Source organism: Balaenoptera physalus, assembly GCF_965194825.1.
Source record: "Balaenoptera physalus genome assembly, chromosome: 12".
Classification (NCBI taxonomy): Eukaryota; Metazoa; Chordata; class Mammalia; order Artiodactyla; family Balaenopteridae; genus Balaenoptera; species Balaenoptera physalus.
In genome coordinates this window covers 5827283-5850865 of record NC_138897.1, presented here as the reverse complement: position 1 = coordinate 5850865, position 23583 = coordinate 5827283, and the positions used below count along the sequence as shown (strand labels likewise).

General features: G+C 35.1%; 1 protein-coding gene across 3 annotated transcripts in view; it reads right to left on the bottom strand.

The window, feature by feature from the left end:
- Positions 1–1252: 1252 nt before the first annotated feature.
- NETO1 (neuropilin and tolloid like 1) overlaps positions 1253–23583 on the bottom strand; it is an 89903-nt gene continuing 67572 nt past the window's right edge. The window contains exons 7-10 of one of the 3 annotated variants that reach the window (XM_082417636.1): positions 8010–8123; positions 5342–5900; positions 4301–4375; positions 1253–3431 (exon numbers count right to left, since the gene is read on the bottom strand). In XM_082417636.1, coding sequence (XP_082273762.1) covers positions 4315–4375; positions 5342–5900; positions 8010–8123 — 734 coding nt within the window. In that variant the 3' untranslated portion in view covers positions 1253–3431; positions 4301–4314. Of the gene's footprint in view, positions 4376–5341; positions 5901–8009; positions 8124–23583 lie in introns of all 3 variants that reach the window. The other 2 variants (XM_082417637.1, XM_082417638.1) reach the window with 2 other exon arrangements.

Sequence of the window (23583 nt, the reverse complement as noted above, 5' to 3'; positions counted from 1 at the left end):
ACAAAAAAGGTTAAATTTCAACATAATGTATATAAAATATATAGCAAAACAATAGAAAATAATCTCTTTATAAAGTTCAATATATTTTTTCTATTTACCAGTTTATCAGATTCTGTGGATTGACATTTTTTCAATACAGACTATTCAGAATTGCTATGATAATTAACTTTTCTATCAGAAAATTTTTTCTTTCCCATTTATTTGTTTCTGTAACACATGTGAAGTTGAATTCCTAACAGGGATGTATGTGAATAATTCATCTATTGGCTTTCTGGAGCTTGCTTGATTTACCAGGTTGGCATTGTGATAGACCAGATGGCTATGTGTTTGTAGGACAAAATTCTGTAGAATTCAGCCGTTTGGGAAATGCTGGTAAGCAGATTTACAGTAATCTGGGTTTAGAAATTATTTTCTGAGAATACACATTCAATATTTTAAAAGTACCCACTCACTAAATCAAACTTTATAGAGTATGTCATTCAACAGCAATTAATTATAATATTATTTTCCTTTATTTATATTAAACACACCATAATTAGTAAGCTTTCAGGAATCATATATGTGCCTGAGTATAAGGACAACTCAGAATTGTGTAATTTGGGTCATAAAAGGTCTTGTGATTTTAAAGCATTTAGAAAAGACTTTCCTATTCTAAAAGGAGAATATATTCCATAAAGTTTTTTTTTTTTTCTGTTAGTCTCACAGTTATGGTTTATTACAGTCTGTACCACATTAACTGATTGCCTTCGGGGATGGAAGTAGGACAGAGAAGAGCTCCCCTGGCACGCTTAAAGGAATTTATTTACTGGCTTCACAAGCCCACATTTTAAAGACGATCTTAGCTTTCTGGATCTGCTACTGTTTGCTTCCAATTGCGGATTTTTAGTTCCGAGGGGGAAAAATTAAAAACTCAATTTGTATGTTAGCTGGTTAATGGTCTCCTAAAGCATCCTTATAAAAAAATATAGAACATTGATTGATGATAAAATCATCTTGATTCCCTGCCCCCATGCATCTGACATACTTGTGACTGTCTGTTTCACAGCAATGTCAGGATTGCAGCAATCGTTGCATATGGATTATATAAATTGAAGAGCAGGGACAATACTAAAGTGTCTATTCACCTGATCTACATGCGCGAGGCAGCCCAAGGCTTTGTTGTGGGAGCAATGACTCTGGGTATGTTCCTACAGGATATCTCAAATTTGTGGTTCCCCAGTAACGGATGTCTTTGTAAATAAAACAAGATAGATAATTTTAGCTGACTTTGAAGCAGTTTTCAAATATCACTTATATTCATTTTCACATAAAAACTGAATTAATAAAAATAGTTCAAGTCGTGACATAGTTTTACTGTCTATGATAAAATCTTACTAAGGTTTTAAAGAAAGAAAGAAAAGATAGTACTGCCCTTCACTGAGTTTATAGTTTTGTTGAAGAGTCTAGGTATGTAAATAGGATTGGTAATAAGATCCATCATCTGGGAGAGACATGATTGCTGTCTTATTGAGTTTTTGAAGGTGGAAAAGATATTTCATGCTTTTATAGGCTTTATAATTAATTGACTTTATCTGGTATTATACAGCAAGAGTAACTCCTTTTAAAGTTGCCAGATAAATATTGATATTTTAACAGTCTGAGCTAGTCATACTGGCCTTGAGATACTTGGGAAATTGTGTAAAAAGAATTTTAGAAATTTGAATTGTTTAAGAAAGCAAGAATGTAAGCAGCCTCGTGCCTTGTTCCCCTTGTAAATATTGTATGCTAGCAAGGGTGCTACTTTTAGCTACTTTATGAACTATTTTTAATTTTCTAATACTGAAAAAAAATATTTAAATGCTTAACTAGCATTCTTTTTCTTTAGGTATGGGCTATTCCATGTATCGAGAATTCTGGGCAAAACCTAAACCTTAGAAGAGGAGATGCTGTCTTGGTCTTGGTGGTGCTTGCTTTAGTTAGACATCTCATATTGAGGTTATATGTTTATGTTGAATATAAATTCTGTGGGTCGGACAATAACATGGTAATTTGAATATTGGCTCCCTTTCTTGCAGGCTTGATTTGCCTGGTGACCAAGTTACTGGTGACTAGTTCACTAGCTACGTCATTCAGATTAGCACAAAAACATGTCACTTTTAAATGCGCTTGATAGTGGTACAATGTCCACTTTCTTAAACTCTTCTGATAAAATTAGTTGTAAAGAGGACAACATGCCCATCCTGAAAATGCTCCCAGTTGCTGCAGAATATCATATGCTTTTGATGTAATGTAGGAATCCTATTTATCCCAGTTAATTTAACTCTTTCTGACTGCCTTGTGGACTGAGCACTCCATAAAGTTTTAGAAATCAAATTTTGAAGAAGTATGTCTTAATACTAAAGGACATCCTGTAGCCTAAAATGTGGAAAGAGTAGATATAAAGTGTGTACTTACGTAAGTCAGTTTTTATCACTCTAATAGAAGAAAACATTTCTCTTAACTCAAGTTAGGAAATTATTATACATTTTTATATATCTTTATATAAAAAGTTACAAGTAGCAAGCATATGACACAAGGAAATGGAAGAGTAACAGCAATATTGGAGAATGCATGCTTTTTACAATGTGTCTAATAAAAAGGATATTTTTCCAATTCAAATATCCAGTACTGACATGCAGGGTATTTTCTCAAACTGTCAATCAATCATATTGCTAGGTGCTTAATCAAAAATCATTTCTACTGAAGGGTATGAACGGTAAAATACCTGATTTCAAAACTATTTCTGAAACTCGGTATCTTCCTTTGATTTTTTTTTTTTAAAAAAAGGAAATGGGGGTATATAGGAAAGACGAAAAATGCGATTTTTCTTATTGCAATCCAGTAATTTTACTCGGTACTTTTGGCTGCATTTAATCTTAATACAACAACAGATGTTTATAGTCCATAAAACCTCTAGCTGGTGTTTCCATGGTCCATATTCTCACTTTTCACTGTAGCATGTTCAAAATCACTCAGGAACGCACTATTCTCAAGCAGTCTATATAATGAAAACAATGTACATGTAACACAAAGTTCAGCCAAAATCGTGTTTTTTCACATATCACACAATGTACAATTATCTAACAAAGACATAAAACAACATAGAAACAAAGTGAAACTGACAGTAAAAATAAAGTTGGGATAGTCTTAATCAGGAAATAATTTCTTCTTCAAGTTTCCAGTAAATCTGAAAATGTATTTAAAAACTAAGGAGCACTTGGTGGCCAGCAACCAAATTAGGAAATGAACATATCATTGTGCAGCGGGGATGTCTTGCTGAAGGGATAACAAATGTCTGTAATTCTTAAGTTTGGATAAAGGCAGTGGAATGAATTTAGAAATATGTCCACTTTTCACAATTCACTATAGAATTTTCTTTTCACAGTCCCCATGTTTGTATAAATAGTTCTTCTCTGAAAATAAAACACAGTTAAAACATTTTCTCCCGATGAAATATGCACACAAATACACCAATTTATCAAAGTAATATAGAGCATGGAAATGCATTCACCTAATTCAAGAATAATTGATAGGTCTGAAGAGTTTTGAAGAGATTAACCGCCAAGCAAATTTAATTGGAGACAAATTAGTCTAATAGAGATATAGACTCTAAGCGCTAAAAATAAAGCCATTATGGTACCCGATGACAAAATAGATGTACACATAGACAACTGATATTTATGGAACATTTTACATTACCAAGCATTCAAATTTTATATTATAAAATTTGACATAACATGCTGCATTTAATTTTGATGAAATAAGCTACATATTCATGCAAAAATAAGAGGGCACAAATTGTATAAGTACCACAGAATACTTAGTGTATGAGTTTGGAGTAGAATGTTGCCAAATTCAATCAATACCATTATTACCAGTTTTATATATTGACTTCAGCTATATTGAGACTATTCAATTTTTTAAATTATGAAAACCTTGGGTTTCTTCTGGTATTTCTTTTAAGACTTCACCAATTTTTGTATCTTTACCTTAAAATAGATAAAATTTATCTTATTAACTTAACATCCTTTTCAATAACATTGTAGTACAATGCTTGATGGTAAGAATATTAACATTTATTTTAAAGATACATATACTAAGAATCATCCTTCCATCAGCATTGAACCCCGTATATTTCTAATTGTGAAATGTTATGAAACACATATCTCAAGAAAGAATGAATAAATAGCACATTCCCTAAAAAACTACAAGACAAGTTCAACAGAACAAAACAAAACAGAGTACAACAAAGTCGGAGAAGGAACCAAGGGCATTTGCTTACCTTGAATTTTCTTTTTAGACCCTAGTTGTGTTGTATTCAGATTCATGTTTGCTTAGAGACCCAATGAGGCAGAACCTGGAATGTTATGGCTATTTCATTCAACAAAGTAATATTTTCACAAAAAATAAATATGCACACAAATATTTACTTAAAAGCATTCCTAAAAGTACATAAAACTGTGGAAATAAAATTTTTTCCATCAGCATGCAAAAATATTAAATCAACTAAAAGTAGTTTAGGTTTTGAGAATATATATTGAATTGAGGAATTACGTACATTTACAAAATAAACTAAATGCTAGTAAACATGCAAAAGAAAACATAGGAAGATTGGATTTGGGAATTTTAAATAATATTTTTCTCAATTTAAATCTTCTTTCCTCAAGACTTTTACTAATTTTAGGCCTAATAATACAATATAGATAATATTGTCTCCATATTAAAAGAAAAATGTTTCTACTAATCCTCGCTACATTTAAATATAAATGTTTACTGTTTTAGCATACCATGCTATCATATGCAATTTGTAATGTAAGTATTATGTGATATGTGGAAAAAAGTTTTAACTTTCATACCAAAAATATAATACATTATATTGCAAAATATGTTATTTTTACATTAAAATTATTCAACAAGATGGGTTAACCATCTTGGTAAGGCAATTATTTCCAAAGATCATCTCATATCTTAAAATCTATAAATATTGATTGGAGCAACATTTATGACCACATGGAAGCAAATTAGCAATATAAATTAGAGCCATAATTTTTATAGAAATAAATATTATATCTGTATAGAAATCAATGAAATCTCTTTGGTCTGTGTGTGCTCACACACATACACCTATGTACACAAACGGGATTTAGGAAAAGCATGGATAGCACGGAAAAAAGCAAAAGAAGAGGCAAAAGTCGAAATACTATGCTTTAAGTCATTAATAAAAAAGAGAAACTGAAAAATGAAGACAAAATAGAACACAATATTCTGGAAGCATTTCAGTCTTCAGGTAATAGTTGTCATCAAAAAATCTATAGATACTGACCGCTGGACGGCTTTATCGTGTCGGGACAGCCTGTGACTCGTGGTCGGCACCTCCTCGATCTCGTCGATGTCACAGGCGTCTGCAGCATCTTGGGAGTAATTGTGTTTCATGACGAGGATATTTCTTCTGTTCATGGGTGGGATGAGGGGTTTGACGGGCTGTGGGGACATCTCCGTCAAGACAGAAGCATCTCTTGTGCTGAGGTTGCTGCGGCTGCCTTTCGTACTGGACAGTTGCGATCCACAGTGATGGTCATGAATGCATTTGGAAGAGGACCTCCTCAGTTTATGGTAGTTTTCAAAGTCCTCGGCCACATCTGCAAAGTCAGCTGTAGCTCCTGTCCCTCTGAGGGTGCATAACTCATAATGAGGGGGCTCAAACACCTCCTGGAAAACTGTCTGGTCAAAGTCCGATTTCCTTTGCACATATTTTTTACGAGGCTGTTTGATCTGCACAATGACAGAAATGATAATAAGGATGATCACAATGCAGGAAGTCACGCCAATGACAGTCCCGCTGGTGTTGGTCAGCTGGTCCAGCAGACTGGCTTTCCTCTTTTCTACACGTTGAGGAGAGTGAAAACAACAAACAAAACAAGAAACAACCCACCACGCGTTAATATGGTAGTCGAACGCACGTTGCCCACCACGCGTTAATACGGTAGTCGAACGCACGTTGAGAGCTTTACATGAAACAGGCTGAGCATAAAACTTTCACTGTCTTAAACGTAAACAAGTCTTTAAAAAGAAACAAAAGGTTTCACTCTTCACGAGAACCTTATCTTCTAGCCTTAGAAACGGCTCTCCCGTTGCACAGCATCCCTACTTTAAATGTAAATATATGTTTTGAAGAAGGTCTTATAAAACCTTTAGGATGTCATTTGTGAATCAATTGGTAATGGTAAAAACAGTAAATTCTTTTTTTTTTTTCTCTTGGTATAAGAAACCCCACAAACTCCACTAATGGGAACATGAATATGCCTAAATTGTTTTCAATTTATTCCTGATGTGGATAACTGAAGTCTAAGAAACAGTATTCTGATACCAGAAGGTGATTACACTTTAAGACAGACCCTTCTGGGATGTTGGCATGAGGGCTTCTGTGGGTCTTTTCCCATCATGGTAAAAGTTAAAAAATAACATTTAAAGTTTCTGGAAATTGTCTTAAGGGAGGTACATTTATTCAAGAAAATCTACTGAATTTCTTTATGAACAGGGATGGTCTGTGGCCTTTGAGCTCCTCCACCCAATAGAAGCTTCTAGCCCAATAGAAGCTCTACTCAGGGTGGTTTCAGGCAACACAAGGTTCCTCTCCCTACAGGCTCCCAGTCTGGAGCTACAGTACCTCCCCAGGAAGGGCAAGCCACCTGCATTTCTGAATGCCCTTTCCACCCCCAGATCCATATTGCAGATGCTCGATTCCAGGCAGGAGTGGCTGGAATGCGGGGTCTCCCCTCCTCCTCCCAGGCCCCACTGGTAGGAAAGAAGGTCTACACCAGGCACAGCAGGTTGAGAATACAGGGCCCCGGTCACACTGGCTGCAGCTCACTCACAGTGTGGAGCTCCCTGAAGAGACAAGCTGAGAAGACCAGATGGCCCCTTTCTCCATCCTTACCGAGTGCCTTCTTCATAAAGCAGGGGTGTTCCTCTCAGAGAAGCGAGCCAGTGTCCCTGCCCCACCCTACCATCCAGAGCAGCGGCGCAGAGGTTTTGCCCATGGAGAAAGGTGGGCCACCAAGAACCATGGGAACAGACCCACTTTAGGCAAGTAAAACGAATCCCTAGCCGTGCTGTATACGGTTCTTCACAAAATGCTTAATTTCCCATCCGTTCCAAAGTGGTTCCTTGGACACAACCTGGATCATTGCCCATCTCCTCAAAACAGTTGATACTGGATCGGCTTCTCTTATTGACTCTACGAACCATGGGTACTGTGGCAACGTCTCTCTGCTTCTATCCACAGAGGGCATTTTAATAGAAGATACTGGACATTAAGCATGGAGAGTTATTTGCCCATTTCTTTTCCTTTGCAAACTGGTTAATATTGGATCTGAACAAAAGAGGATATGTGGCACTTTGAACTTAACCAAAACTTGCAACATTCATAACCAAGCCAAGGGATGCTCTCTATGTAAACAAACCTTTGCGTACAGGCTAGAGAAGGAAGCCGGAACATTGGAAGCGATTCTCATTGGAGAGGAAGAAGAGCGTTTGGGTAGGGAAACTGAAGTCGAGGTAAGTGGCTTTAGGTACCTGAAAGCCCTAATGTTCCTTCAATACACTTTCATCTCTAGAGTATGTGCACAATGTCTGGTAAAGACGGACTGGATAAGTGAGAGGTGCCGCCACAGATGAAGGAGCTTCTGATAGGAAACCCTGCTTTGCATGAAAAGCTCCAATGCCCTACTGCAGGCTCCAAAAAGGAGATTTGCCAATGAACATCAAGTGCTAAGGATAGTCCCGTGCATTAGGGAATGTGAAAACTTCTGGTTACAGCACGAGTAAAAGCAAAGGAAAAGGCTAACAAATCAATTATAAAACCTACAGGAAGTTCATAAAGCCAATATGCAATGTATTTTTAAGGCTGTCTGATACATAGAAACATTGGATAAACTTCTTCCCACGCTACAGGTAGAGGGATTTTGCAGATTCCAGGGACGAATGATTACCTTTACAATGATTTTCGTCCCAAGGGTACACACAGTTCTGGAGTCCATTGCAAACCAACGTATTGTTAATACACATGTTACTGTGGCAGAAGAATGTATTGCCTTCGCAGGGAGCTAAAAAGGAGAAGAAAAAGGCAAGAAAAAAGTTTTAACTGATGCTCAGTTGTAAATCACTCACGTTGCAAATCTGAAAACAAAAAGATTAGTGTGATAATTTGCCGTCAAATTGAGACAAATGATAGGACTGACATTCCATTCTCAGAAGTGTTGCCATAGCGGTAATTATTCCTTGAGTTACTAACAGAGCTAGAGTTCTTCTAGATGTGCTCAGCTTCTAAAACTGGCACGGGAAGTTTTCCTTCATAAAAATGAAGTACATTATCCATATGGGTTCTTCTTCTTTTTTTTTATTTAACTTGGTGCATTCATTTAGCAAAACTTAAGTGCCGACCACATGCATAACATTATGCTATACACTGAAATTCTGTATGTATAAATTTAGTTGTCCTGTGCAAAAAAGATTTAGTTTAATGGAAATATTGAAATATTTTGGAAAGTATATGCTTACAAAATACTAATGAAGAAAGTATAATATTATTTAAGCATATGAAGGAAGCGAAGAATATCATGGAGATTCAGAACAAGGGAAAATTTATTCTGAACAACATGAGAAAAATATGCATTATTCTCATCAACGTTTAAAATATATACGGTGATGAAATTAGGCTACTTTGCATATATATCACACGTTCTACTAACTTTAGGTACAATGGTCCATGCTCTCCAGATTACAATGCACATTTAGGGCATTGGGAGGTAAAATAAGAATTCCAAGAAGTATACAATTTGGCTATAGAAATAAGAGAATTAGTGACAAGTCTAATATAGCAAAGTCTAATGTTAGCTATGACTTCAATATTACAAAAAAATACACTCCTTTCATTGTCAGAGTAATTGGTTATTTATAATAATGCATCTCGAGTAATGCTACACTATGAATTATAGCTTATAGACAGTCCTTTAAAGTAGTTTTTGTTTTTATCTTTGTAATCATCCCACATATCTCATAAAATGTAATCTTAGCATTGATTTTTTTCAGTTATAGTTTTGTGACCCTTTTAAGGATAGGTATTCTAGAAAAATATATTAGACACAAAACACATAATTTACAGAGGTTCATCAATCAGTAAAGTTTTATCAATGATCAATATTATCGAAACAGTGCAGTCATATTATAATTTTCACCTTCAAAACCGCATATTGCAGGGTTGTTTTTTTCTTAAGAAAGTTGTCTTCCTTAAATGTATTTTCCATATTAATGAAAATTGTTAAGAAAATGCTTTGCGTAAGGTAATTTAATATATTTTAACATTCCTAGAGGAATCATTAAAAAAAAAATGATCAAGTCTTGAAAATCAAAAGTGTGGCAAAGACAAGGGGAACTTGAGCCAAGCATTCCCCTGACTCTCCACGCCCTTCCCCCTACCCACCCCCACAGTCCCAATTCCCAGGAGAGTTTCTTCTTCCTTCTGCTTGGTTTGCCTTTAAGTCCCTGGTTAAAGAACAAAAAAGATGTAATAGTCGTTTTGAAAAACAAAGTATTAAAGAGTAGAAAAGATGCAGATGCAGTAGTCATTTTGAAAAGTATCATGCTGAACATTTTATTGTGCTCCTGCTTTCAACATGGTGTAAAGCTTTTATAGTGTAAAATGTAATGATCCAATCTATTACTACAAAAATCTGCTTTTCGGTAAGGAACAAAATTTGAATTTCTGTAGTCAACCATTTTGCAGAACTGATATGGTCTGTTTAGCAGGTAATGAATGTTGTCAAAATGTGTACACACAACAAAAAAGTAGTTTTCTGCAAATAGATTAGAGCAGCTGCAAATTGCTTTAGTAGAAAATGTAAAAAAACACTTACTAACTGATAAATTGCAGCAGTTTTGAAAGTACGGTTAATCCATCAAGTAAAGAATAACTCAAAAAGAGCATAAATATTTATTGACCTTCCAGAATGAGCTGGAAAATTTATTACAATTACTATTAAATAGGATGGGTTTGTTTTTAAATTTTTAAATATATAGATAAAAATGACATTGCATTCTGCAACAGTGAAGTATGTTAGTACTAACACTACTAACAGTATGTTAGTAAATGCACTAGAGATTTGGCTTCCAAATTCTCCAAATGTAATTTTGTTTCTGTTTCTGCTGCTGTTGCGAAAGTCTTACAAAACACCAATCAATGTGCCAGTATCAGCTATCATTAAATATTGGTGGTTTGACTGGGAGTGGAACAGATCATCCAGGACTGTCAATGAATCACATTCTTGACACACTACTTTACATCAAATAATTACGCAAATGTGCCAGTTAAATGAAATCATCCTCCCTTAAAAAAATCACTATTATTCCGAGTACTATTCCATCTTTTCTTCCTTACTTCTGCTACATTTATAGAACTGCTGTGCAAACAATAAACAAACAAAAACAAACAAGGAAATCTTGCAGTGGCTAAGAAACCAATGTATCACAACATATCCCTTGAACAAAAATTAATTTTGTCTCATAGACACCAAAAATAAAATAGATTGGATTCTGAATTTTCTTTATATTGCATATCTGAATATTTCTCTCATATAAATGCAGACAAAATAGTTCAATAAAGATTCTTATTTCTACCTCCTGCTAAAAAAATAAAATGGCACCTTCCTGCCTCCCAAATCAAGCTATGTTCTCACTGCTCCTTCAAGGATGTCTGAGTACATACACTCTGCACGTAAGCATTTCCCACTGCTCCCCACACGCTCCTGAGATCTTTGGTTCATTGGTCATACAGTTCCCTCCCTCTCTCTGTCCTGGATTACCCATTCTCCACTCTGCTATGCAAATCATATCAGAACTGTATTATCTTTACAGTTTTAAAATATCATTCCAATCTATCAGAAAATTATCTCTTCCTTAAATCCTATTCTACTTATAATTTTTAAAAGAGTTTAGCACTTAGTATATGCTTATCATCTTTCCCCACGAGTTCTTTGAGGCTAGGGACATGCTTTTAAAAAAATGATTTGTAATCTCTTATGTGGCTTAATATCTCCAGGCTTAGAGTAAATAGTCAACAGATGTTTTTAATTGATTAATATCACTGAGCAAAAGTTTAGCTCTGGCCAGGCTGCCGACCTGAGTATCCCAGAGAACAGAAGACTCTCACGGGTGTGTTTACTGTGGAGCATTAGCTCTCAAATACAATACAAATTGTGATACTCTCAGAAACTAACTCCCATTCATTATTTGGCTCTCTTACTATTGCTGGAAAAGCACATATTCTACCAATTTTTAAAGAACTTATTCTACTTAGAAATTCAATATAATTGTCGAAAGCTATTGGCTCTTAAAAACCAGACCCCTTATTCCCTAAAATTATCTGGAAGAAACTCAAAATTAAGGTTTACCAATAATAAAGGGCAGCCAATCACGTAATCCTCAAAATTCAGAGTAACTCACACAGGCAGTTTCCATGATCAGATGAATCTACTTATTTCTGGGACTAGGTCTTCTGTTGCTTTCAGAATAGCAAACATAGCCTCATATTGATGTTAAAAACTAAGTACACAGAAGACAGTATTCGCATTGCTTTTTGACTCTGAATTATTCAAAAGCATATTTAGATATAATGACTGCAGCTATTGCAAACTCACTTCTCTGGAAGGGTTTATTGAACATCACCATTTCATCATCCGGCTCTAATGCTAAGTGTTTCTTTTTGAGAAAAGCCAGAAACGGAACGTAGTGAAATATGCTAGTCAGCCAAAAGAATGTCATATGTGTAAGCACAGCATTGTTATTGATTTAAATCATTCGGGTAACATAGAAAATGGATATTTTAACACTGCAAAGTGAGTCTTTCCCAACTTTCCCCTCTTCTCTCATACGCTAACACATACGCAATTGTGCAAAGCATCCTTTTTGGACCAGGTTAACTGTCCATGAACTTGAAGCTTAGAGAATGCTTCTCCAGGCACTTCATCCTGAGGTAGAGTCCTGACAACACTACAGAGGGTAGGGCTGCGTCTCAGGCTGTAGGGAGTGATAATTCCTAAGGGGAGATCACGTCTTCCATGAACACTTACTCAGTTACCACATCTATAAAATAGGGAGACAGATAATGCTTCCCTAAGTGATTTAACTATGCAGAGAATGTAGGACAGTGCCGGCCATATGGACGCAAGCACTGTAGTTGTCATTGTAAGCTGTTCTAAAAGGCAAGTATTGTACAGAGGCTGTGAATTCAAAATATCTGAGACTGAATCTTGGGTTCACCACTTCTAAGTTGTGTGACCTTGAGCAAATATTCCTTAAACTTTTCCACTTTTCAGTTTACATCTATATAATGGGATAAGTTTAAGGAGGTATATGATATAAAAGTTAAGTGATTTATATTCAATTTCCTAATTTGTAAAGTGACGATAGTTATTCACAGACCTCTTGTTAAGACTAAATGAGAATGCAAATTTGAAAGAACAGAGCACAGCCCTTCAGGCAGAAGAGCATGAAATAAATGCTGTTTAAAAAGATGAGTTATACATAGAACTGTTTGTTTTCTCATGTGACAAAACAGCAGACAGTTATTCTTTAGATGGTAAAATACTGTAATAAAATTAATATAATTAAATGGGTTATGCTACATAGATCAATAAGATATTATATTGGGAGTAATATTTAAAACATTTAGCAATCATTACTTCATGGGAACTGACCAATCAGAGTTAAATGGATGTTGCTGGACGTACCACACCAGGGCATTCCACCCTACCTGTGTGTACCAGCTCTACAACACCCCAGTTTACAGTCACTTGTAAGAAACTGAAAAATAAATGAATGCATAATGAAACATCTTTTTCTCAAAAACGACAGGGGAATGCTTATTTTAATAATTTTCCTACCATATCTTCTTCCAAGTCCTTATTCTAGCACACTATGCATTTCACAAAAATTCAATCCCAAAGACTAAGTGGACAACTCTCTTCTATGATTCAAAAAGTGGTTTTAAATTAATTCTGATATTACATGAAGTAGCACAACGACAGGTAAAACAAACAATTAACTTTACAATTTGCAGAAGGTTTTTATCCTCTTGCCCTCCTAAAAGTCATTATATGAGCTTCATATTATACTTGAATGTGAAAACAAAGTCAACAATACACCAGAGCCCTTCAGCTTCAAGGTCTTTGATTCTGTGTTACTGTACTATTTACGTGTAAAACGAAAAAAAATAGTCTATAACCAGTCTCCATTTTTTTATATCCAAGTACACAATAAACACACCTTTCTAAGACATGCCCAGGACTTTCCTAAAACTATGACTTCCTGACTGAGATATTTTAACATCCTGGGGGTATATTTCTCTGCTACACTCATACCCAGTGTAAAATATAATTAAAGTTCAATTCTAAAAAAAGAAGCAAAATTCTAAAAAAGAAGCAAAACAGAATCTACGCATGTGAAATATCGATACAATAGCGAATGGTGATTTTAAATGTTTGTACTACTTCATAGGAGGAAGGTTTAGCTATATAAGGTATTTGTGATATTTCATCATTCACAGAAGAACAAGACCATCAAGATAACATGCATTTTCTAACACCAAATTGTAAAGAGAGATATTCAGGTCCCATCCTGGGACACCAAGGCAAGCAGTGCGTAAAAGAGAATAGATCTTGGTCTTTTGGTTCTAATATAAATCCAGGAGTGTTCTGAAGTTTTTAGTGATCCTATGAAATTGAGGCTTGGATAAAAGTGACATTTGTCCTACAATTGTATTAACAGAATTTTCAGTACAGAGAAACACAATACACAGATGCAGATTTTGAAATTATCTAAAGGTCCTTTAAGGCCAATTTTAAAATTCCAATTTAAAATACCTTAAGTGAACAGTTATCTAAATATTTCAAAACAAATTCTTTGGAAACACAAAATTTAACTCAACATTTTGCTCTGGCAAGGAAGATGTGTACTGCAGAGTAGGAAGACTGCGAAATACAGTGTGGTCCTGTGTGTCACCCTTCTAGCGATTCTCAGCACCTTGTTCAGAGAAGTCATATGCCAAAAAGCGTATGTTTAACCTTGTTTAATCCAAATGTCTCCAATTTTATTTGTATACCACTTAATAGACAACACAAGAACAAAATCAAAAACAAAAGCTCGGCAAGTGTTGCCCCAGTGTTCAAAAATCATTATAGTGGTAGGATTCTTAATTCTTAAGGGGTCATAGAATAGTATGGAAATTATTGAGGTATGAAGTTGGGTGAAAAATAAGGATACAAATTGTTTCAAATTATAAAGCCTCACATGCAAACAAACATATGAAAAATTTTACTGGAAATACTAAGCTGAAATGTTAGCAATGACTATTTCTAGGATATTTACAAGTTATATTTAATTTTTGTTGGGAAATTTTTTCATATATGCATATACATATGTGTGTATATACACAAACATATACACATGTAGTTACTTCTTATGATTGGGAAAAATCTGATAACTTTTCATGAAAAAAAAGCCAGATATTAATCCAAACAAGTCTATTTTATCTTTCAAATTTTAACCAGTAAAAGAATAGCTTTCACATAATATTTATCCTTTATTATTCTTAAAGATACTTAATGAACTCAATATTTCACTGAATTCATTGTTTTCTTTTGGAAATTTTTTCTAGCTTTAAATCCTCATATGTTCCCATTCGTCCCACTAGGTGGGGAGCATTTACCATTCTTCAGTGAAATAGCGTTTCAGTCCTTCAAGATGCTTAAATCATGACGGCATCTGAGACAAACAACCTTTATACCTACATATTGCTGATTCTTAAGGAGTAAAAACGTTATCAGGAGACAAACAAACGAATTTTGGGCGTATTTTAATTAGGTTAAGGAGGACAAGAGGAAAAAGGGCAGCCACACACTCAAAATAAAGGAAATTTTATTTTAAAATATCATAAAGAATCACCACACATATATTTTATGATGTTAAAGGTCTAATCATGGATGTATCATCATTTTTCAGTATCATGTCACATGCTTATAAATACTGATCCAATTCTGTAATTAAAAGCCACGTAATTCATAATTGCTATTTAATGCTACCAGCACTAATGCTCATTCTATTAGAGTCATTTCGTTCCTCACCCATTACCTTTCTTTTCAAGTCCAGAAATACCACTCAGGGAAAATTAAAACAAAATGGAAATAAAAACTGTCAGATTTCTCTCTGAAACCTTGATATTTCAAATACCTCTGCTTTCTTGTTAATGAAACTATCATTTGATAGATCTGTTCAAAGTCAAATTACATCGTATTTCATCAAGAAAATCTGGAAATAGAAGTGATGTTCGATCCTATTTTTCTTTAAAAATCATTATACCATTTAAAAACTGCTTGGGGCTTCAGATCAGATGCTCCTGCCGACCCCGTCTCCCAGCCCCCAACCCATATCTTGTTTCATTCCACAGGTATTCTCCTTGCTTCTTGCTTCTCTCAAATTCTTATCTTTTAACCTCTTTAATTTGAGGTTTGTCAGAAGCTCACGCCTCTATGTGCTGGCCTGTGTGAGAATAGATCACACACACACACACACACACACACACACACACACACACACACACCCATGTCTTTGAGCTTTCTACTTCTGCTTTTTTTTATTCTTATTTTCCCAATCATAACTTGGAGTGGAAATGGTCACAAAAATGCATGGGGAAGCATCAGAACAAGGAAAGAGCTTGGAGCACGTTGTTTACATGTCCTTGCTTCATTTCCTGAATTCAGCTTGTATCACCCTTGAAGATATTGATTTATTAAAATTTTCTGACAGTCAGGAGGCTCTACAGTCTATCACTTTCTTTGCCTGAGAGATGGGAACAAAGCTTAAAATTATTATAATTATGTAAATGTGATAGGTACCTACATTATATATTTAGGTAATTAATTGTTACTAAATAGCAAAATCTGGCACACTGAAAAACTCAGTTACTTTTATTCAATAATCATTTTGATCTTCCGGGTGCAAAGGTGATCTTCCCCGCCCTCTGAGGCCTTTTGGCGGACCCCTGCAGTCAGGCTCCTGGTGGTACCGAGCAGGACCCTCTGGGGCTCCTGGGCACGAAAGCCTTTCTGTGTCCCCCGTTTCCGGATTACAGGAAATAGGTTTCATTCAGCCTCCATGACCTTCCCTGAGTTCCAAGGAGCAGGTTTAAATAGATGTTAATTAGGGAAGGGAGGACCAGTCAAAATAAACAATAGAGCAGCCTAGGGGCAGGGTGTGCGTCCCCCCTCAAGGGATATACTTAATATTTCTGAGCTGTTTTACAGATACTGAAACCGCCAGCAGGTGGGAGAAATTAACGGTATGCTGCCCACAAGCATGTAGACCCCCGACTGGATGGAACCAGAATGTTGATGAGGCTGATTCCCCTTTACCTCACCACCGACCAATCGGAAGAAAGTGCACGAGCTGATCACGCCCTCTTTGAACCATGACTATAAAAGTTCTCACGACCCCCTCCAGCTCCAGACACATTTTGAGGGCATTAGCCCACTGTGGTCCTCTTTGCCTGGCAAAGCAAGAAAGTGATTCTTTTCTACTTCACCCAGAACTCTGTCTCTGAGATGTAATTTGGTGTCAGAGTACAGAGGCTGGATTTGGCTTCATTCTCATGGGCTCACACTTCCGGCTCTGACGCCTATCTGAGACCCAGATTTGTTCGGTGCATCCAAATCCCTAAGTAGTATCCCCACTTGGCACTCTAATTACCCTCTCAAACGGAATATGGCTGGATGGGTTCAGTTAACGGCGATGATCCTACTCCTCTTCCCTGCCTCAATTCTCCCCTCACACACCCTCCTGACATCAATAAGGGGCATCGCCTCGCTCCAGGCTAAAGGCTCAGGGTCATCCTTGAGTCCCCTCTGCCCTGGCACCCACATCAAACTGTCCTGTAGGTCTGTCAGCTCTCTCTCAACTCCAGGCTCTTGGTAACGTCTCCACTGGTACTTCTGAGTTGTCTTTCACCGAATAGTCTCTTACACGGATCCACGGACACAGTGGCCAGAGAAGCCTTGGATATTTAAGTGTAAATCAGATGGAGTTTCATTCCCTTTTAAAACACTCCAAAACCTTCCCAATAAAGTGAAATCAAATCTCAAACTCCTTAGTACCCCTTTGCTTACCCCAAATCTTTGCCCAACTTACTTCTGAGCATAAGGATAGCCCAACGCACCCCAGGGCACTCATGCCCACATCCTTCTCCAGCACATTACCCCGTGTTGTGTTTTTCCACAACACTTATTAGGATTTGAGTTCATCTTTTTAAATTAACTCACTTGTACATCATTAGCTTCCTTTAATGAGAGGCAAACGCGTTGTTTTGTTCACTAATTGATCACAGCGCTCAGAACATCAGGTGCCGTATTGTAGGTCCTTAATAAATACTTGTCAACGAGACACTGGAACAAAACTTCTTTAAGCAGTAAAATGGATATGCCATATTCTCATTAAATTCTAACAATGCTTTTAATTTCTAAGGAATAGCTAAACTTTTCTTCATGAACTTGATGGAAGAAAATATCTAAAACATCAGAGATCCCAATTATGAGTAAGCATCTGCGTCGGCTTTCAAAGACTTCAAAAACTGGATTAAAAAAGTGTAGAGTTTGCTGCTAAATACCATTTTTAATGGTGAGATTCTAATTACAGAAAAAAAATGTAAAAAAAATTTAAATATATTTGGCCATTAGAATTGCTTCTCAAAACAAATGTTTTGTTTTGTTTTTCCCAGAATGAATGGAATAATCTCCCTGCCACCATACTTTAAACATGAAATGGCCCTTGGGCTACGCAATTAGAGGAAATGTCATTTTACTTGAAAAATGCTGACCAGATTTGAGGCCAGAAATAGGTTTGTGCATCTTCTCGTCACCTCTTTCATCATCTTCATATATTTTTTTTTGAAAAATCAATATCTGCTTCTAAAACCCTATGTTCCAATGTGACTTAGTTATCAGTCAAAATATCCAGTGTTATTATTAAGCTATAGCTTAATCTTTTTTCTAATACAAGAAATTCTATTCACAATCTAATCCCACTCCCATTTATTAGATCCCCCCAATCTCTCTGCTAAAATATTCCTACTGTTCCAAAAGACATGCTATTATGAAAAGAGAAGCACCTTCAGGAGAAAATTATATTCCATAGAGACCATTTCATTACTCACAGAGGGCAAGGACCACGTCACGATCTATCCTTTCCATTTGATGCCAAGAAATTATTATACATTTTTATACTATGATTATGTCTGCATTGGGTCAGCTACCCCGTGATTTATTCACTGTGTGCAATTAGACGTGACTCTAGTTACAGTAACTAGGATATTATATTTCTTTGGGGTCTGCACTCTATTATTAGGACTTGGACATGGGGTCCAGGGTTTGTTTCCATAGCTGACGCACACATATATGCAACAGTTGTTAGGGGAGACTCATCGTTTTGTTAAAGGTATTAATGTATATTTGGTTTCATTATGGAACATGCCAACTCCCAAAGGAGGACTTCCAGTAAATAAGGATTAAAGCCAAGCATCAAAGGAGCGCCATAGCCTCAGGCTTGTGATTCTCTTAGTTCAAAGACTAACGATTTGGAATAATAATTTCCTTTCTCCATAGCAAACATACATTGTTTATTTTCATTGATAGACGTAAACTATGTAGCTGTGAAGCCAGAATCAAAGAGATCAATATATGTTATCCCCAAGGATCCTACCAAAAATTACGAGGAATTAGCTGCCTTTATTCTTGTCCCAGGATCCCTGGCAGACACTTAACTAAAGACAATGTTGATCTAAAAAGTTCAATGAAAATTCTACAAAATTTTCTAAGTAATTCAACATATAAATACGGTAGCCAAAATTATTTAATTTTTTTAGTCTAAAAATTAGTTGAGGAAATTGATTTTAAATTTTAATTACATCACTAAACTATATATCTATATGTATAACTTTTCTTCAGTGATTTGAGTTAAATGACCAAATAATTTAATATCCAGTAATAAATGTCCATCGAGAATTAACTTCAAATATTAAGATATGTCTGACAGTTTTTTTTTTTTTTGTTAATGGTACAATAGGACTCAACTAAACATTTAAAAAGAAAGGGAGAAGGGTGAGTCTCTGGAGATTACACAATTTTATACCATTGTCCTTTGCTCAAAAGCCTCATTGTATTTGAAAGTAAGAAACTACTGACTCTAAAAAGTTTCAGTATACTGTTATCCCATTAACAGACAGAATAGTAGAACCATCTATTGACTATTTGCTCTGTTCTAGACACATATATTTAAAACTTACAGCTGTCCTGTAATGATTCCTCATTTTCTGGAGAATTCACATTTAATGTCAAGGTGTTACAGGTAGGAAAATGGAAAAAGTAGTTGACCAGCACCAAATTCATGCTTTTACACATTTTCTCATCCTATTTCATATTTTTTAAACAACAAAAATTATTTTTTCAAATGACAGATTTGTGATTTTCTTTCTAAAATATTAACACTAATCTTAAAATCTCCAAACACATGTATACTTGCCAAAAAGTACCTATGGATATCTTCATGATACATTCCTTTTTTGTATTTTTCTATAGTGGAAAGATATTTAATTTTTAAATGATTTCTTTATATAGAAGAATATTTATTCAGTGGTAGGGAATGAAGGGAACATGTGTTTAGATATACGATTACCATTTGGCATTATGAACCATTGGTCTTCAAGTCAACTAAGTTATGTTCTCATAATTTCAGACAAGAGTTTGTCAGTTTAATAATAATAATAAAAAAATTGAACCTATTGTGTTCAGTTGAATAATGGCTCCCAAGTTTGTCCACACCCTAATTCCTAGAACTTGTGAATGTCACTTTTTATGGCAAAGGGATTTTGCAGATGTGATAAAGTTAAGGATTTCAAAATGGGGAGATTAGCCTGGATTACCCAGGAGGGGCCAGTGTAATCAAAGGCGTCCTCAGGAGAGGAATTTAGAAGCTCCAAGGGACAGAACATGATTTAACAACGTAGCAAAAAGAGATAAGATGATACCTTGCTGGCTTTGAAGAAGGAATAGAAGGAATCCAGAGACTGGGACAGGTGAGGGAATGTATTCTTCCCTAGAGCTCCCCTAGAAGGTGGCCTTGTTGACACCATGGTTTCCGCCCAGGGTAACCTATTTCAAATAATACGTTTGTGTGTTTTTAGGCACTAAATTAGTTGTAATCTGTTAACAGCAGCAATAGGAAAACTCGTAGCTGATTTCTCAGGGTAATCAGAGACTGCCCCCCTAGGTTCCACAGATGTAGCTATGGCTGCACAATATCAAAATGGGGAAGGAAAGGTCAGAAGTGGGAAAAGGGAAGAAAGAGATCTCTGAGGTGGAAGAGGAACAGTTTGGAACCAGGACACCCTGACAATTTGTGAGTCACAATTAGCTGGGAAATGTGTTAACAGCAACATTTTCTAATTATTTACATAGTTTAAAATATCAGCGCAAACAAAGATTTATTCATATCACCTGCCAGAGGAAGGGCTGATGCTACTCTACTTCTACTGTTCTAAGGACCCTGCAGAAATGTGGGCTTAGCCATCACCATTTGCCATGCAGTAAATCAGCCCTCAGTTAAGTGTGTCTTTAAGGTAAATGGTGGAGAAATTCTATCGTAGGCTGTAGTGACTATTAAGTCTAAAAGAGTATGTTATGAGACAGAAATGTGGTATCCTCAGCTGTTGCATAATTATCACCCCTCCAACAAAACCTCCAATGACCAATTATTATTTTCTGAAATCATAAATGAATCTTAATTTTCCCAATAAGGAAAATAATCTATAACTTGATATCTTGTAATAACCTATGGTGGAAAATAATCTGATAAAAAATATGTATATATATAACTGAATCACTTTGCTGTACACCTGAAACTAATGCAATATTGTAAATCAAATATATTTAAATTTAAAAAAGAAAAAATGTATATATATCTTGTTTTCCTAGATTTAATAAATCCCTTCAGAAAGTCGTATCAAATTATATTTATTACTTTAAAAATGTTTACTAAAACAACAACTTTTTGTTGTAGAAAAATCATAAAGTACTGATAATCAATAAGCCTCATCCTAAAAATAATCAGTTAATTGCACTGCCTTCTACACATATGTATTACATATATAATAGATACTGGATATTAAATATTTATCACACATGTTTACAAGAATATATTTGTAATGTACATGTGTTTTGCTTGCCACTTGCTTTTAGAATTTTATTTTTTAATATAGTTCATTGTCAGTATCCACTAACACATCATCGTAACAGTTACAAGAATACAGACGTGTTTCAAGAACCATTTAACCAAGCCATTTAGGCAATTTTCATTTTTTAAATGATTCTAAACATTCTCACCACTAGTATCTATTCTTAGATTCATTTTTTAGATCAACAGGTAAGACCCTATTTTTGCTTTTTACCTGTTTTAGAATTTTGATATATAGTGCTAAATTAAGAAAACTTTTACTTTCCTGCCAGCATACATAAATTTTCATTTCACCACACCATCTCCCAAACTGGGTATTCCATCACTGCTAATTTTTTAAAACAATTTGATAGATGAAAATGATGTCTCATTCTTATTGAAATTTATGTCTTTTTGTTTACTAATATGAATAGGTGTTTGTTTCCTATACCAGTAGGCCATTTATGCTTCTCTATGAATTAACTGTTTACTTTGTTTGCCCCATTTTCTATTGTTATATAACATTTTCTTATTGTCTTATATAATCTGTATTCTTTTTTTGTTTATTGTTGCTTATTTATTATTTATTTTTATTGAAGTATAGTTGACTTACAATATTATAGTAGTATAGGTGTACAACATAGTGATTCAGTGGTTTTATAGACTACACACCATACAATCTGTACTCTTTACAGGATAATAATATTTGCCCACTGCCTATCCTTTATGTTGCTAATTGTCCTTCAGCTCAGCTTTTCCCTTTTATTTAAATTTAATTTAAATTAAATGTAAAAATTTAAATAATAATACATCTTGAATTTTGTATATTTGTATATAGTGATATGTTCCCTTACCCATAGTGTGTTTTATGTCTACTTTATTGAGATATGCCCAAACCTGACACATAGTCAGCAATTTCCCCATCATATTTTGTGTATTGTTGATATTTAAATCTATGCCATCTGGTATTTACACTGCTATAAGACATATATAAGTAAATAATTCCTGTATTAATAAAGTGGTCTTAACTTTTAAAAATACACCAATTCATAATGATGAGGCATGGAGATCTATACCCATAAAAATGTCAATTTACATTTAAATCTATGTTGTAATTGGTCACATTGTTCCCTCTAGCACTGACAATTTTCTTTCCTTGCTGAAATACATACAGAATATAATGCCTTTTGATCTTAGCATTTACCCCAAACTTGTAAATGTGTTTTGCCTAGATTGTTCTAGAGGGAAAATTAAATATTATTGCTGTGAGTTGATTATTATCCACCTTTTTTTGGTGTATTTTCTCAGAGTGTTACTGACCTCTGTGCACTTTTACAGTAATAATCAAATTACAATCTATATATATATATATTTTTTCCCTTTAGGAGCCATTAAATTTAGTTTATTGAGGTGATATGGTAATTTTACTGGTGCATTACAAAATGGGGAATTTGCACTATCTAGGACAGAATGCAAATTGGCTATACAAGAGGCAGATGGCAGGCCAAACCGTGTTCCAGACAAGAAAGGATAAGATAATAAAACTGAATAGTGAAATAATAAACAATTATGGTGACAGAAGAGTAAGGATCCTACTAGTATAAACAAACGCTGGAGAAAAAAAACTATACAAGAAGAGAATTTGGCTTCTTAGAATACAGTGTTTTAGTGGGTAATTTACTGAAGTAAATGAGAAAGCGTGTGGCGGGAGGGACAGAGTACCAGATACAAGGGAAACGTTTTCTGAAGTGAGTTACACACTTGAATTCAATTTGAATGAGTGCGGCTGCACCTCAAGAGGAGCAACCCTCTTATTCATCTTCATGCCACCAGTGCCTGGGCACTTCCTTGTTTACTGAAGGAACGACAGAATGAATGGAGGAACACAAAGAAGTATAAAAACAAAAACTTATCAATGACTAGGTAAAACAGTAGTAGTTGCTCAACTTTTAGGGTCAAGCTGACGTTGGAGTGATTATTTTTCTTACACTGCCTACAATTCTATCTTGTCACATCTCTTGAACTACCAAATTTAGGAACAGTAATACACTACTAAATAACAATATATTTATTAATATATTTAATCAATATGTTAAGTAATGTATGTAGATTGCATTTGGGTTATCCATTCTATTAAAAATTACCCATCATTACAACAAATATCCTTCAGCTTTCTATTGCTGAGTAACAAATTATTACAAACTTTTGGGCTTAAAACAATACCCACTTAATATCTCCAGCTATGCAGATCAGAAG